This window comes from Notolepis coatsorum (genome assembly GCF_963971535.1).
Source record: "Notolepis coatsorum genome assembly, chromosome: 4".
NCBI classification, from domain to species: Eukaryota; Metazoa; Chordata; class Actinopteri; order Aulopiformes; family Paralepididae; genus Notolepis; species Notolepis coatsorum.
Genome location: NC_140168.1, coordinates 122,030,643 through 122,047,583, shown reverse-complemented (window position 1 = coordinate 122,047,583; position 16,941 = coordinate 122,030,643). Strand labels below are relative to the sequence as shown.

Genomic DNA, 16,941 nt, shown 5'->3' with positions numbered 1-16,941 from the left:
AACCTCCGGATTGCCAGACGACTGCTCTACCTCCCGAGCCACTGTCGCCCCTGACATGGGGGCTCAACAATAAATGACAATCAGAAATGTCAAGTTGCATGTTGTTATTCTAACCAGCTTAGTTCTGTTGCATTTCCAATTTATTTATTTAAATTATAAAGTGATCAGGTATCGATAAGAGAATCGATAAAGAATCGAATCGATAAGCAGAATCGATAATGGAATCGTATCGATAAAATCCTATCAATTCCCATCCCTACCAGAGAGTAAACCGGGCCCCTACTGGATGGTTGAAAGGCAAGTTTGTTAGAAATGTCTGTATACATGTTTGGGGCTTTCAAGTATGTTTTAATCTATTTCCATATTTTCAAATAGCTGTGTGCCACAAAGTTCCCTCCATATAAAGATTTGTTTGTCTTAACCCTTTGTCGTGTGGCAGTGAAAGGGTTAACCCTCTGGTAGAGTGGTAGTGAAAGGGTTAACAGGGCCTCAGGATAGTTCTTAATTTCCTTATCACACCTATAATAATATACTGCACATCGTATGTGCCATCTTATCTACTTAACCTTTCCATCCCTCCTTGCAAAACAACAAATAATTGAAGGGAATCAACAACATAAAACAATAGTCGAAATGTTACATGAGAAATCTTTAAATTAATTTAATCAGTATTATTTACAAGAGCCATCCAACAAACAGTGGAGAGAGAATATAACTTGATTGCATGAAATACATCTGAAAATGAATTTAGATGTCATTTTCTGGCCCAATCTCACATTGTGACATAAGCCAAAAAAAAAGGAGAAAAAAGGTGTCTAAATATCTATTTCAAATGTATTTGTTAAAAGGCTATATTATTATGACAAAGAAAAAAAATCCCTTTAAACTAAGTTTACCTATATTAAGGTAAGAGAGTAAATGGAAAAAACAAAACACTGGAGGAACAGTCTCCAAAGAACGCTTCGATTCCCTCGATTAGTTGAATTCGATTCACTAAGTGAACTGAGGATCATACAGTTTGAGATTCAAAAGGCAATGAGAAACCGTCGATTCCCTACTGAATCACGAATCTGTATCCCGTGAGTGTGAGTCGACATGGTTCTCAGTTCTCCAAGTTAGAAAGCAAAAAAAACCAAAACAAATGCCCATAAAAAGAAAACAAAAAAAAAGAATAGAAGGTAACCAAAAATGTTTCTTAAACCGATGCATAAATTCACAAATTATTCCAACAATTCAAACCAACGAAAAAAAAATGTCTCATTACTTTCCTTTTTATAAAACTGTCATCAAATTTTACACTAAATAAAATAATTATATTTTACAACAATAGAACTTTTGACAGTAAAATAGGCTTTGCTTGAGGTAATTACATCATTATGGTACTTGTACAAAGTAAAAAATAAAGAAAATAGATTTGTCTGTTCTTATCCCCCCCACTCCCCCCTTAAAAACACAACCGCTGTCATTTATTTTCATGTTTTTTTTATTTATTTTTATTTCTTAGCTTTAAACTTCCTCATTGAGGCCACGTTTGTTTTTTCTTTTTCCAAAAAGTGTTGCATTCTGGGGCGACACTGGAAACCCCACCCCTCAGACACGCTAAATCTGAATCTTCAGTGGTGTGGTGTCAATGGCAGAACAACTACTATACTTTGTTCTATGTCCTGCAAATCTTATAAAAAAAAAAAAAGGGCAAAGCAATGAATTTGGGATAATTTAGAATTGATCCATTAAAAACCCTGCCCTTGTGGGAAGAAACAGTTGTAATTGGAGGATCAATAAAAGGGGGCAGGATTTGAAGGGGGGGGGGGGGTAGAGAATCAGACCCTGTAAGTGCTCTCTTCATGCATTCGCCTCAGTCTTCCAACAACACTAAAGTCACATCTGCCATTTGCCGCACCACAGATGCCGCTAGCAGAAACACGAGGGGTTGTGTTTGGGGTTCGACAGGACTGCAGTCAGTCAGCTGCCCCCCCCCCAGACATCTTGTGGGAGGGTTGAACCCAAATCTTTCCCACTTAACCTGAAAAATATCTGTTCAATGATCCTAGTTTAGTACTACTAAACTACTACTACTATCCTCTCATCTCAGGTCTCAAGACCAGTGGGCGATTTATAAGAATTTTGACAAGAGGCATGGGAAGACGACCCCCCCACCCCCCTCAAGTCTTTAGTTAAAGGGCTGATGCGCATTATATTGTCAACAAGGGAGTCATCCCTCTTGTCATTTGATCAACTTGCCCCCTCTGGTGTTAAGACATATGAGAGCATGGTTCCCGATCACTAATAATACAAATTACATCACTCCATATGACGTACATTGCGGGGTTGAGTTTGAGGGGGGGGGGGCAGGGGGTTCATGACATCATACATGGTCGGGTTGGGGGCCAATTCACCTTCAATTAATTCAACAATTTAAATTACATAAGATACAATTCTCTGAATATATAAGAACTTTTTTTATAGCACAATATTCTAAGGATTCAAATCATTTATTTTTTTGCATGAAAATCCACTTCCTGAACTCGACCCGACTTGAAAGCGAATCGTCCCCGAACCCTGATAACGTGGCATCGATCCATATGACAAGGAACCCTGTAGAGCCTGGCTGGACCGCAACGCAGCCGCTCTCCAAAAAAAACACACAAACACACACACACAGAAGACAATGTTGTCGGGTACAAAAGAAAGTCCTTCTGAGGCGGTGAGGGGAGATTCTCAGAGGGACCAAGGCACAAACATTGGACCTGACCTCGCCTGACCAAACCCGGGCAAAATAGACACCCGAAACCTTCAAACATCTGGAGGACAAAAGAAACGTCAGGAGTGCTCTGGGGTTACAGTGGCGGCCATTGTGGAAGTCTCCCGTCACCCTGCATCTGTTAGCATCAGCTCTCATGTATTTCCTCAGTCACGTCGCCGTGCAGAAAGAAAAAGCCTGCGCAGGAGCCGTGATGCCAGCGCGCTACACGGACGTGTCACTCCTACGACGACACACGCTGGATGTGTCAAATCTCATCGCTTTTTTCTGAGACATATTAGTTCAACTAAATGCCCCTGGAACTTGTCAAGACATTTGTAACCAGTTCAAAACGTTAACTAACCAGTCCCCAACCTCAACAGGCACTGGTCAGGTTACAGGTCCTGAGATCCGGACGAGATCTGAACGGGAGTTTCAAATACAGACGTGTGTGATCTTTGTGTCTGGCCATTTGCCGGGGATTGAGGACTAAAACCAGACGTCATTGGATCCGACTGACTTGTTATAGCTATATAGTAACTTATTATACTGTGGATTTCTTGCCGTTAATTACTGTGGCCAGGAAACAAAGTGCAACACCAAGTGGAGTTCGCCGTTTGACAGCATTACAGATTCTACCTTTAAACCCACTGCACTAAGGATCGCCTTCACCTGTCCCACTGGAATGAAACCAATTGCTTACTAGGAGATACAACATGGCCCCAGCTGTGAAAGCAACAAATAATATACTCCCATAGACTGAATACAGTACATTGATGAAGCAAATATATAAGTTAACCGTCTGAAATAGAAACAAGTTACGAAGCAACCTTTTTCACCATTTGTGTAAGTAGCCTAATCGAGACACCAACGATGCTCTCCATGGTAGACAGTCCTCCACTACACACCGTTCTGTGGTTTTAAAACCATCTCTGCATGAAGCAACATTAGTGGGATCATATCTTTCTCCTGTTGTTAAGGAGGTATTGGTACCATATTGAGGCAGCCATGGATCAAGGCTGGCTTCCCCCCTTCTGGGCCTGTATTTATCAAGTCTCTCTGAGGACGAGACCTGGGCCTGTATTTATCAAGTCTCTCTGAGGACGAGACCTGGGCCTGTATTTATCAAGTCTCTCTGAGGACGAGACCTGGGCCTGTATTTATCAAGTCTCTCTGAGGACGAGACCTGGGCCTGTATTTATCAAGTCTCTCGGAGGACGAGACCTGGGCCTGTATTTATCAAGTCTCTCGGAGGACGAGACCTGGGCCTGTATTTATCAAGTCTCTCTGAGGACGAGACCTGGGCCTGTATTTATCAAGTCTCTCTGAGGACGAGACCTGGGCCTGTATTTATCAAGTCTCTCTGAGGACGAGACCTGGGCCTGTATTTATCAAGTCTCTCTGAGGACGAGACCTGGGCCTGTATTTATCAAGTCTCTCTGAGGACGAGACCTGGGCCTGTATTTATCAAGTCTCTCTGAGGACGAGACCTGGGCCTGTATTTATCAAGTCTCTCTGAGGACGAGACCTGGGCCTGTATTTATCAAGTCTCTCGGAGGACGAGACCTGGGCCTGTATTTATCAAGTCTCTCTGAGGACGAGACCTGGGCCTGTATTTATCAAGTCTCTCTGAGGACGAGACCTGGGCCTGTATTTATCAAGTCTCTCTGAGGACGAGACCTGGGCCTGTATTTATAAAGTCTCTCGGAGGACGAGACCTGGGCCTGTATTTATCAAGTCTCTCTGAGGACGAGACCTGGGCCTGTATTTATAAAGTCTCTCATCATATTCTATAAATATTGGGGGAAAAAAGGTTTGCTAAAAAAAAAAGTAGATTTTTCAAACATTATATGTTCTAAACGTCTAATTATACCACTGAATGAAAGTCAGAGTGAAGTCACTGGTGTTAAAGTCGAGTTGCAAGTCTTTTAGGATTTCGTAGTCTGAAGTCATCAAATTTGTGACTCAATTCTACACCTCTGAACGACGTACGGGTGAGCGCAGACCGGATTCTATAACTACAGATATTCCAGTAAAATAACTTCTAGAATTCCGCAGATGTTTGACCAAAAAAAAAGGACGCAGAAAATTCAAGAAAAGTCAGACTATCACCAACTACCCCTCCTTGTCGTCACCCTGCTCAGTGAAGGTAAAAGTGGTGACGTGTCAACACACCTTCCTCTGAGGTTTTATTAATAAACACAGTCCCCTTGATTTCCAGAACTTTCCAGACTTGTACAGTGGTAGCCATAATGGACGTCCCTCCACCCTGCACCGATCCTGCTTCAGTACCAGGGATGCACCGATAACCACACCTCCCACCGTCGATACAGAGTCCAGCTTAGCAATCCATTACTTCTACTGATCGACCATTAGTTTGGGGCCACTAGACAAAAGAAATTATTAAAATATAATCCATTTTGTAGCCATTATGGAGATCAAACTCGCTATGGGTAAAAAATAAATGTTACACATGGCTTTAGGTATCGTATTTTAGTATCGGGAATTCTCTCAATATCCTATCGTTATCAGCCCCAGTATCCCATAGTATCGCTGCATCCCTAGTTAGCGCCGCAGGATTCTCCAAGCAGTTCCACTTGGGGGGGGAGGAGCTTCAGTGCAACAAGCTTGTAAAATATTAAATAAAAGGGGAGACTTCAACAATGGCTACATCATCTGGATCCGAGCAGAACAGAGTGTAATGTTTTTGTCATGTCGTTAAGGCTTCTCTGCATGAGGAGGGTGTGTGTGTGTGTGTGTGTGTGTTTGTGTGTGTATAAAACGTCGCTGTGACAAGGCTGAACTGTGACATATTGCATAATTATGATCATCGTCATCTCCGTGGTTACAAGCTAACTTATTGTTATCGAACGTTATTACTAGTCCTTGTTATCCACAATTATTATTATGTACAAAAACACACAAAGAAAATCCTGTGAGTGTGTAAGCGTGGAGAGGGGGAGAGAGGTGGGAGAGAGATCAAAGGGGAGAAGAGGGAAAAAAGGTAGAAGTGCAAGTGCACACATGTGAGTGTATATGTGCAACTTTTGTGTATGTTTGTTTGCGTGGTTGTGTGTGTGTGTGCTCTCGACACTCAGAACGGGGTGTGCAGGTGTGTGTACTGTTGCGAGGGCGCGGAGGAGGTGGGCGAGGTGGCGTTGGGGGCGGAGCTATTGGACAGGTGGGAGGAGGGGGAGGAGTCAGAGAGCTGGAGCCTCTCGAGCTTCTTCAGGTACTCGTCCCGGAGAGCCAGGAGCTCCTTGTAGCGCTGCTCTACCGGGCTCTGTTGCTGTGGGGAGGGAGGGAGGGAGGGAGGGAGAGAGGGGGAGAAAGAGAGAGAGAGAGAGAGAGAGAGAGACTTAAGTTAAGTTATCATAATTGTATAACAGCCACTCTGCTGAGAAACAAACAGTAGGAGAGAGACAGAGATGTTATATACTGCTAGTATTATGAAACTTGTAAAGTTTTTTTTACACACACACACACAGAAGAGAGAGAGAAAAACCATTTAGAAGTAGGGGGATAAGGGCGGCTAAGTGGCGCAGTGGGCAAGGCACTCGCCACTAACGCAGGAGATGCTGGATTCGAGCCCAGCTCTCGGCATTGCTACCAGCTTGGCTGGTCGTTCATACTAATACAATTGGCAGTGTTAGGGGGTGGGAAGCTGGTGGGTGGGGATCGGACGTTGTGGACAGCGACTCCTACAGGTCGGTTGGTGCGCCTGCGCAGCAGAATCAGGAAGCAACGGGGGAGCCGCGACCCTCCCACGCAGACCCTCGCCGCTGAGAGATCGCGCTGTGCAGGTGAAAAGATGCGACGGCTGCCTCCTCGAGTACCGGAGGGGACACGTGATGCAAGGCTTCGTCCACATTGCAGCCGGCCTGTGGGAGGCGTGGCCTAACAGCGTTCGAGACAGGGGAGGGTAGAATTGGACGATACGAAATTGGGATGGGAGAAAAATAGAAAATGGGAGAAAAAGTAGATACAAAAAAAAAGAAGTAGGGGGATAAGGAGAGATTCGTCAGTGATGATGTTATGGAGCTTCTTTAGATATTAGTCTCTCTAAACCGTGAGCTCATTATAGACCTGCTGGATTTACCTGCTGCTGAAGATAGACAAGAGTAGAAGAGAGAGTAGAAGAGAGTAGAGAAATCTTCATTGTTTTTTTTGTTTTGTTTTTAGAATTTTTAAGATTTGCAGGTCCAAAATGAATGTTACAAGCATGTATCCCCTCTGTGTGATTTTTGTTCCCCCTGTAGCCTCTGTTTGCGAAGACGCTCTCTGATTGGCTAGGCTAAAAGAAAAGACCCTCTCTGACTGGTTTAGCTCCGAAGGGTCTCTTCCGCCTTGTACATATATTCTGTGTTATGCTTAGGCATTCTTTCGAAGTGGTTATGCTTAGGCATTCTTTCGAAGTGGTTATGCTTAGGCATTCTTTCGAAGTGGTTATGCTTAGGCATTCTTTCGAAGTGGTTATGCTTAGGCATTCTTTCGAAGTGGTTATGCTTAGGCATTCTTTCGAAGTGGTTATGCTTAGGCATTCTTTTGAAGTGGTTATGCTTAGGCCCTCTTTCGAAGTGGTTATGCTTAGGCATTCTTTCGAAGTGGTTATGCTTAGGCATTCTTTCGAAGTGGTTATGCTTAGGCATTCTTTCGAAGTGGTTATGCTTAGGCATTCTTTCGAAGTGGTTATGCTTAGGCATTCTTTCGAAGTGGTTATGCTTAGGCATTCTTTTGAAGTGGTTATGCTTAGGCCCTCTTTCGAAGTGGTTATGCTTAGGCCCTCTTTCGACGTGGTTATGCTTAGAGTTAGGGTTAGGGTTAGCCAATCGGAGAGCGTCTTTTTCTTCTTCGTTGCAATCAAAGAGCGTCTTCGCTCACAGAGGCTACGGGAAAAAAGCATGCATCCCCTCCCTAGGGGATTAGATAAATTATGTGCTGGTGCTCTATTGTGACATCTAGTGGCTGAATGTTATCTATAGCACATTTAACGAGATGAATGAATGAATGAATGAAAACTTTATTTAACAGATTGCAGAATGGGTACAATACAGTACGGCTCAATACATACAAAATAAAAATAAATAAATAAAAATAAAAAACAACAACAACATTGTAAATCATATCACAATTACACTACATGAAATAATGGCAATATGGCATTTAGACTGTAGTCCTAAAATGAACCACATCATCAACCATGCATGCATATGTTGATGTTGCATTAAGTGTTTAGGTCTATACGTCGCATATACGCTATATAGATTTTTTTCCCCCACCCAAGTAGAGATCAACTTTTCACAGAGAAACTGGATTTTGCTGCTGCACTGTACAACTCTCACCACTAGGGGGAGTCAAAGGAGAGGAAGAGAGAGAACCATAGAACCAATGGATTATACATTTTTTCTTCTTCTTTTCAGAGGCAGGTTTGGGACACGACCATCGAAGGAGAAGAGGTTGAGGGGGATGTAAGGATGTATGACAGAGATCAATACAGGGGACAAAGAAAGAGGGAAGGGGAGAGAGAGAGAGAGAGGATGTACAACATAACAGCGGCAAAGAGGGAAGTAGAGATTGAGAGAGAGAGAGACAGAAAGCTGTGGCACTCAAACAGAGCATTGGTATGCAAACACACACACACAGACACACGTACACAAAAAGATACATGTGTGTGAATATTACATTATTGATGTACTACTGTGAGATTTTAGAGTGAGGCTCTGCGTGGACTGGTGTAAACTCCACACAACATGGCCTGAACAGGCAGTGTGCCTGTGTGTGTCAGGGTGGGTGTGTGTGTGTGTGTGTGCGCGTGTGTCAGTGTGTGTGTGTACGTGTATCACAAAGTCACTTTGTGTCTGTCTGTGGGGTGTTTGTGTGTGAGAGAGTGTGTGTATGTTTGTATGTATGCGTGTGTGTATGTATTAGGGGTGTGGAAATGTCTCGATTCTAAGATGCATCGCAATGCGGACGGGGACGATTCAGCATCGATGCAGTGACGGAACATAATCGATTATTAAAATAATTTTTTTTTTTTTTATTTTTTATTTTTTTTACTCTCTTGCTAGCTATTATGTTATTTTACAATGTAGCGCTTTGGGATTTGCTCCAAAACTATAAAGCGCCCTACAAATCAAATATATTATTATCTAGTGCTCTGGTCATGCATCCACTCAACTCATAGAAAATACAGTATCCAGCTATTCTAAAAGTATTGATACTAATACTGATAAAAAAAAAGAGTATTGAACCGTTTTTAACAGCTGGGTATCGAGATACCTTTCTAGTATCTGTATCATGCAACACTAATAAAGACATTTATTTTGACATTCTGATTTAACACTTTGGTCGCCAAGGACGCCTTAACTCGTCATTCCCCGCCATGCTAATTCTGCCAATGACACCGTAACACGTCATTGAGATCAATATTTAAAAAATCTGTGATCGCAATCATATTTCTCCCCCGGAGACTTGAGATCTACTGTTGATCCCCTCTCAACTCTCCAACGGTTCAAGAGCGCCATCTGGTGGCCGATCGGCAGCTCGCCCAACCCGGAAACGGAAACTGGTGCTCATCCAAATTCGGTCCGATCACTCGCTATAGGTCCCGGGACTCGAGCGCGACACAATGGATAGCGATCCGTTACCAATAACTCGATAAACAACATGATTTGGACGTATATACTATTATACAACCTGGAGATGGATCGCATATTTCAACATCCCATAATAGGAATATTTTTGCTCCACGCTCATCGCCCAACGGCCCGAGGAGACTGGGGTAAGTTTCAGCGTTTTTTTTTTACCGTGTTCGATACAAACTGCTCTAATGATCATATCACCCACACTAGATGAATCATCCAACGGTGGCCACGGAATTATAAACGACCCCCCCCCCCCCATCCGGTCAACATCAGATGATAAGTAGTAACTTCTAGAAGCACGTCCATTTGACATTTTTTATCTCGCGCCGATCGCTATCAAACTGTATTTGATCATCAATATAATGCATTTAGGGCTATAAATCACGTTCTGCAGAATGCTGCAGAAAACGATAAAAACATATTTATACTTTAGACCGTATTTTAGTATGAATATGTGAATGAAAAAGTATAACGTTCCCACATCCTGAACGATAGATAATTGACGTTGAATGGGCCATAATAATGTCAATTTAGCAATACAATTTAAAAAGTTATAGCCCTGCAAAGAAGGGGAACTTCTCCATAGACAAATAGAGCTGGCAGAGGATGGTATAATGATGTACATATAAGCCTGGCAAAGAAAGTGTTAAAAACGTTCTAAATAAAAGTTAATTTATCTGACCGCTTGTATTAATTGATGAAAAAGTAGCCATGTGCAGTAATAGATTATAAAATTGAGGATGTAATATATTATTGAGATGCATCGTAGAATCGATTCGAATCGTGAGGCCAGTGGAGATTCACAGAGTATGTATACACGCATGACGGTCACATTGTGTCTCTGTGTCCGTGGGGTGTGTGATGATGATGATGACAGAGGGAGAGGATTTTCTGCTCCAGTGATTTAGCCCTGCTGAGGCAGTTTTTTTTAGAGAGAGAGAAAAAGAGAGAGAGAGAGGGCGGTGGGGGGGGCGGTGGGTAGATAGAAAGAGGGGCGGGGGGGGGGGGGGGGGGGGGTAGAGAGAGCAAATTGGGTGTGTGGTTGGGGGCAATACAATGTCTAAAGTGGGGCTTTGAAGAGTGTGTGTGTGGGGAGCAAGGTCTAGAGAGGGTGTGGTGGGTGTGTGTGTCTCTATTGTGCGCCGTTTTCTCAGTTGTTTGGTAGAGGGAAAATATGTTTTCCCGCACACACACACCACCACCCCCCCCCCCCCCCCCCCCTGGTGAGCTGAAGCAGCATCACACACTGACCCACACGTTCGCAAAAACCACTCGCCCCGGTCCGGTCCGCCTCACCTGTTGCCGTATGCGCGGGTTCCAGCGGATGTAGTAAGTGACCCAGAGCTCCAGGTGGCGCATGCTGGCCACGGGGTAGAGGACGCGCCCCGACTCCGGGGTGTAGAAGGGGTTCAGGTAGCTCTCGGTGCTGCTCGTCACCAGAGACCAGAGAGAGACCGTCTTGGACCTCAGCTCCTGGAGAGAGAGGGAGGGAGAGAGGATGATGGTTAATAGTAGTGATGCACCGATGTGAAAATTGTGGCCGATACCGATAACCGATATTAATATTGCTGTTCTGGCCGATACCGATATTTACCGATGTCGATATCTCTGTATAGAAAACACTTTTTTATGATAATCAAATAAAGAGCTATTTTCCAAAACGCATAATTTTCTTTACTTTTGCAACACATTTTCAGAAATGACTGATATTTTGAAACTATTTAAGGCCAAAACATGTAAAAAAAAAAAAAAAAAATTAAAACCCCCCCCTTTTTTTTTTTTTAATATCGGCCCTATCTTGCTATCGGACCGATACCGATGTGTAAAAAAAAACGGCCATATCGGCCGATATATCGTGCATCACTAGTTAGCAGAGATAGGTCTTTATCAGATACTTCTGATAAGACAGAGGTAGACAGACAGAGCGTCTGTGTGAGTATGTATTTGTGAAAAACAAAAAAAAGGAGAGGAGGCCGAGAAAGAATGGAAGCAACAAAGCAAACATCAAATCTGTTTGAGAGATTACAAATTGATGAGGTTCAGTCGTCTCTGAGATTAGAGGAACGATTAGAAGATAAGAAAGGTTCAGTCGTCTCTGAGATTAGAGGAACGATTAGAAGATAGGAAAGGTTTAGTGTCCGAGATTAGAGGAGCGATTAGAAGATGAGAAAGGTTTAGTGTCCGAGATTAGAGGAGCGATTAGACGATAAGAAAGGTTTAGTGTCCGAGATTAGAGGAGCGATTAGACGATAAGAAAGGTTTAGTGTCCGAGATTAGAGGAGCGATTAGACGATAAGAAAGGTTTAGTGTCCGAGATTAGAGGAGCGATTAGAAGATAAGAAAGGTTTAGTGTCCGAGATTAGAGGAGCGATTAGAAGATAAGAAAGGTTTAGTGTCCGAGATTAGAGGAGCGATTCGAAGATAAGAAAGGTTTAGTGTCCGAGATTAGAGGAGCGATTCGAAGATAAGAAAGGTTTAGTGTCCGAGATTAGAGGAGCGATTAGAAGATAAGAAAGGTTTAGTGTCCGAGATTAGAGGAACGATTAGAAGATAAGAAAGGTTCAGTGTCCGAGATTAGAGGAGCGATTAGAAGATAAGAAAGGTTCAGTGTGTCTGAGATTAGAGGAACAATTATTAGTAGATAAGAAGGGTTCAGTGTCTGAGAATCAGTGTTGTGCAAGTTACTGAAAAATAGTAACTCAGTTACTTTACTAGTTACTTACACCCAAAAGCTATGCGTTACTATTTAGTTACCAGGGGAGGAAATTAGGCCACTTTACTCGCCAATTGCGAGTATTTTTTACGTTTGGCGAGTAATTCATGAAGAGCACTCGCCAGTCTGGCGAGTACTAGTAATTACAAAACAAAACAAAAAAATCATTCTGCAATCTGCTGATTCGCTCACTGACACAAACCGAACTCTGACTCCCCCCTTGATTCCTCCCATTTGCGCCACATAATAATCAGACCATAACCAATGAACATCATCGTTGTACAGATGCGCTCTAAGCTCCTCCAATGAACACTCGTTTTCTAGAAGATGACGCCCATCTAGGGGAAGTGGACATACCACTGCGCGCAGACGTACTAACTCCTGCCACCGGCAGCCGGCTTGACAACGTAGACAAACTTACAAAAACACATGAGTGGATGAAAATAATTGCATGTAGAGTCGTCGCTTTCGGATATCGGTGCGGTCTGACATGGGGGCGAACAACAGCACGCGACGCGTCTCCTTCGAGTCGGATGAGAATGACAAGTCAACCCGCATTTCATTGTATACCTGTATGCCGTGACAATTAAAACTCTTGACTTGACTTGACTTGACTTGACTAGCTACCTAGCATGTAACAAGCTACCATAACGCGCATTCAACATAGTGGACGACTATACTGAGCGGCTTTGCTTAAATGCAGCCGAGTGACATTTTATTATTACCGGGTTTCCCAGCATATCACCACTCGCCCATATGCCCTTCACAACGGTGATGTTGTCATATTTGGCATTCAGAACACACCTGCTGAACCCCTAGCGTTGTCGATTCGGTTCCAATGTATTGTCATCTTACAGCACAAGTACAGTACAACCAGAATACATTTGGCATACAACCAGAGTGCAAATGTAACAAGTCAAGTTCAAGTTGTTTTATTTAGCTATTACATTACAGTGAAATGCTTGGTTCTTTCACTGCCCAACCCAGTATTGATTGATTGATTGAAAACTTTATTAACAGATTGCAGAATGGGTACAATACAGTACAGCTCAATACACACAATTGTTAAGGGGATGCAGACCAGAGAAGGACTTTAGTCTTGTTTACATCAGGGTCCCCCATTTCAGTCCTGTTTGCTTAATGCCTTGTCCACTTCCTCCACACTCCAATATGTTATGATGAATTAAAAATGGGGGACCCTGATGTAAACAAGACGAAAGTCTTTCTCTGGTCTGCATCCCCTTAACAATTGTATGTATTGAACTGTACTGTACCCATTCTGCAATCTGTTAATAAACGTTTCAATCAATCAATCCCTTCAACCCTGCTCCTGTCAAACCTGCTCTTTCCATTCCCTCCATCATGTCCCCCCTTTCTGATGAATATTTCCTGCACTTAAGAGTCAGACACACATTCCTAGTAGTTGAGCTGTGATGAATGAAAACTTTATTTAACAGATTGCAGAATGGGTACAGTACAGTACGGCTCAATACATACAATTGTTAAGGGGATGCAGACCAGAGAAAGACTTTCGTCTTGTTTACATCAGGGTCCCCCATTTTCAATTCATTTTCAATTCATCATTCAGTATAACCTAGACCAGCCCAACCCAGCATCTTTCACTGCCCAGTTCAGCCCAACCCAGTCCAGAATAGTTCCCTCTTTCATGTTAATATGTGATTTAATGATGTAATATTTTGAAGAGTAGAGACAGTGTGATTAATTTACTATGATTGAAAATCAATTTAGACGAAGACGTACAAAGAAGTAATTATCACAATTAGCGATTTTTTTTGTCTGGTAAAAAATCTATTTGGCTGGTAAAAAAAATCAGATACCCGCCAGTTGGCTGGTAAGCCAAAAAGTTAGTTTCCTCCCCTGTTAGTTACTTAAATTTTTTTTATTGCTCCCATTAATGCCTTTACAGATTCTTACAGTCAAAATCTGTTGATCAACATGACAGTTTACATTCATTTGCATTCACATCACTGAACTCTGCTAAGCAATGTGTTCTATATACTATACAAACACAAAGAATGGGTACAATACAGTATGGCTCAATACAAACAACTAGGGCTGCCGCGGTATTGATTTTTTCCTTACCGCACAAATTTGCGAAATATTTCCTACCGCCGCGGTTACCGCAAAAAAAAATACAAAAAAAAAGTTTAGCATTTTTTTTTAGTAGTCTACTCTTTATAGCATATAGCCTGCCTCTAGTCTAAATGTCTATCTTTAGAGGATGACTTTGCAGCATGAATATTGTTTGGGATTCGGCAAGCACGCATTCGTTATTGAAAGTGAAACACGGATTCGAAGTCTCCCCTCTGGTCGTGCGCCGTTCACTCTGTGTCGCGGGCAGCGGTGGTAGCGCCCGGCGGTCCCCCCCCCCCCCCCCCCGACCCTTTCTTCTTCTTATTATTATAAAGTTACTACTTATGATTAACAAAGGCATTCGATGTGTGTTCTATTATGATATGTGTGTAGTGTTCTGATAACGACTATTGGTGAAGCGATGTCGAGATAAATTTGGTTTGGCAGCGGGAGCTAGATTTGCAAGAAGCATGCAACTGCAGAGCCGCAGAGCTGACAGTTGTGCGCGCACAGTGCAATACTCCAATTCAGCCATTGGCAATTCAGCTGTTGGGTGGGTGGCGCTGCTGAGCGGTCCCCAGACCGGACCTGAGAGCGCCGCTGGCTCTGCGGCTCTGCAGTTGCATACTATTGGTATGTTCTTCATTGGGAGGCGGAGATATAATCATCACGCAACGTTTATATTTCACGATAATGTTGCCGTCTCTCTCTGCCAAATTTCTCAGTTCTTCGCTTGATATAATTAATACAAATGTCCAATATAACGGAATTCGTTAGCTCATAAAAATGTGATTATAACACACTGCTGTATTTAATGTCGGGCCGACTGCCGCGCATTGCTTTGGTTGAGAGTATTATTATAAAAAACAGCGGTGATGCGGTATTCAGCTAAACTCTGCGGTGGGCGTGATGTAACAGCGATACCGCGGGCTCTGGGCTTTAAGTGTAGAGCAAATATCTGGGTGCCTATCTCTCTCTACAATGTCTTACTCGCCGTCCCTCTCTCTCTCCCACTATCTCTCTCCCTTTCTCCCTCCCTCCATCTCTTTCTGAATACACACACACAACACAAATATATACACACACACAGTGGTTGCCTGTAGGAGGTCTGGTTTGATGAAGAATATTGAGAGTCAGAGAGGGCTCTGAGCCTCATTGAGTAACATAATCAATGAGAGAGAGAGAGAGAGAGAGAGAGATCATTTAGGTTCTAGGTTGAAAATAATTGAACACTTAGGTTGAACGAATAGCCTGATGTCACCGTCGGAGCGTTTCATTATAAGCGTCTTGCAACGTTGGTTAAGATATGAAATACTTGCCAGTAGTGTAAGGAAGGATGCATAGGCAATAGTTAGCTTACTTACAGAGACATGTGGTGGAGGACGTTCTAGCTGTGTTCAACTTCTGAACGAGCCCGCCAGCTTGAGTTCAGGCAGAAAACGGGTCCAGAAACGAACTTTTTAATCCACACCACAATGTAAACAAAGGTTTTAACCATCCACAACAGAATACTGCAGTCCAAATGTATTTCCGATGCTTGATTCTTCTCTCAGACCGACGCAATGTCTTGAAACTATTCTGTTTATTGGCGAAGCGAGTGTAGTAGAGTGTAAACAAACATGCCCACAACGTGTTTCCGCAGTCCACACACAGGAGCTCGCTACCTCTCGCTACCAATCTACATACAAATAACGCAGTAACTTTGTTGCTGCCCTATGCGCCAGCCGGCATAATGGGGATAAGAGAACGCAGTAACAAACCATTTAGTAACGGTAACGGAGCTACCGAATTAAAAAAGTTATACGTTAAGAGTACTAGTTACTGCCAAAAGTAACGGCGTTACTTTGTAACGCGTTAGTCCCAACACTGGTGAGAATAGAGGAGCAATTAGAAGATGAGAAAGGTTTAGTGTGTCTGAGATTAGAGGAGTGATTAGAAGATGAGAAAGGTTTAGTGTGTCTGAGATTAGAGGAGTGATTAGAAGATGAGAAAGGTTTAGTGTGTCTGAGATTAGAGGAGTGATTAGAAGATGAGAAAGGTTTAGTGTGTCTGAGATTAGAGGAGTGATTAGAAGATGAGAAAGGTTTAGTGTGTCTGAGATTAGAGGAGTGATTAGAAGATGAGAAAGGTTTAGTGTGTCTTGAGATTAGAGGAGTGATTAGAAGATGAGAAAGGTTTAGTGTGTCTGAGATTAGAGGAGTGATTAGAAGATGAGAAAGGTTTAGTGTGTCTGAGATTAGAGGAGTGATTAGAAGATGAGAAAGGTTTAGTGTGTCTGAGATTAGAGTGATTAGAAGATGAGAAAGGTTTAGTGTGTCTGAGATTAGAGGAGTGATTAGAAGATGAGAAAGGTTTAGTGTGTCTGAGATTAGAGGAGTGATTAGAAGATGAGAAAGGTTTAGTGTGTCTGAGATTAGAGGAGTGATTAGAAGATGAGAAAGGTTTAGTGTGTCTGAGATTAGAGGAGCGATTAGAAGATGAGAAAGGTTTAGTGTGTCTTGAGATTAGAGGAACGATTAGTAGATAAGGGTTCAGTGTGTGAGATTAAAGGAATTATTAGTAGATAAGGGTTCAGTGTCTGAGATTAGAGGAGCGATTAGAAGATGAGAAAGGTTTAGTGTGTCTGAGATTAGAGGAACGATTAGAAGATGACAAAGGTTCAGTGTGTCTAAGATTAGAGGAGTGATTAGTAGATAACAAAGGTTATATTTACATACCGTTCCTCTGGTGCGGTTTGCTCAACAAGCTTA

General features: G+C 42.7%; 1 protein-coding gene across 4 annotated transcripts in view; it reads right to left on the bottom strand.

The window, feature by feature from the left end:
• Positions 1–642: 642 nt before the first annotated feature.
• Positions 643–16,941, bottom strand: part of mtm1 (myotubularin 1) — a 229,157-nt gene continuing 212,858 nt past the window's right edge. For 3 of the 4 annotated variants that reach the window (XM_084312600.1, XM_084312598.1, XM_084312599.1), the window contains 2 exons: positions 10,681–10,857; positions 643–6,029 (listed from right to left, as the gene is read on the bottom strand). In XM_084312600.1, coding sequence (XP_084168726.1) covers positions 5,835–6,029; positions 10,681–10,857 — 372 coding nt within the window. In that variant the 3' untranslated portion in view covers positions 643–5,834. The remainder of the gene's footprint in view (positions 6,030–10,680; positions 10,858–16,941) is intronic. The other variant, XR_014619568.1, reaches the window with a different exon arrangement.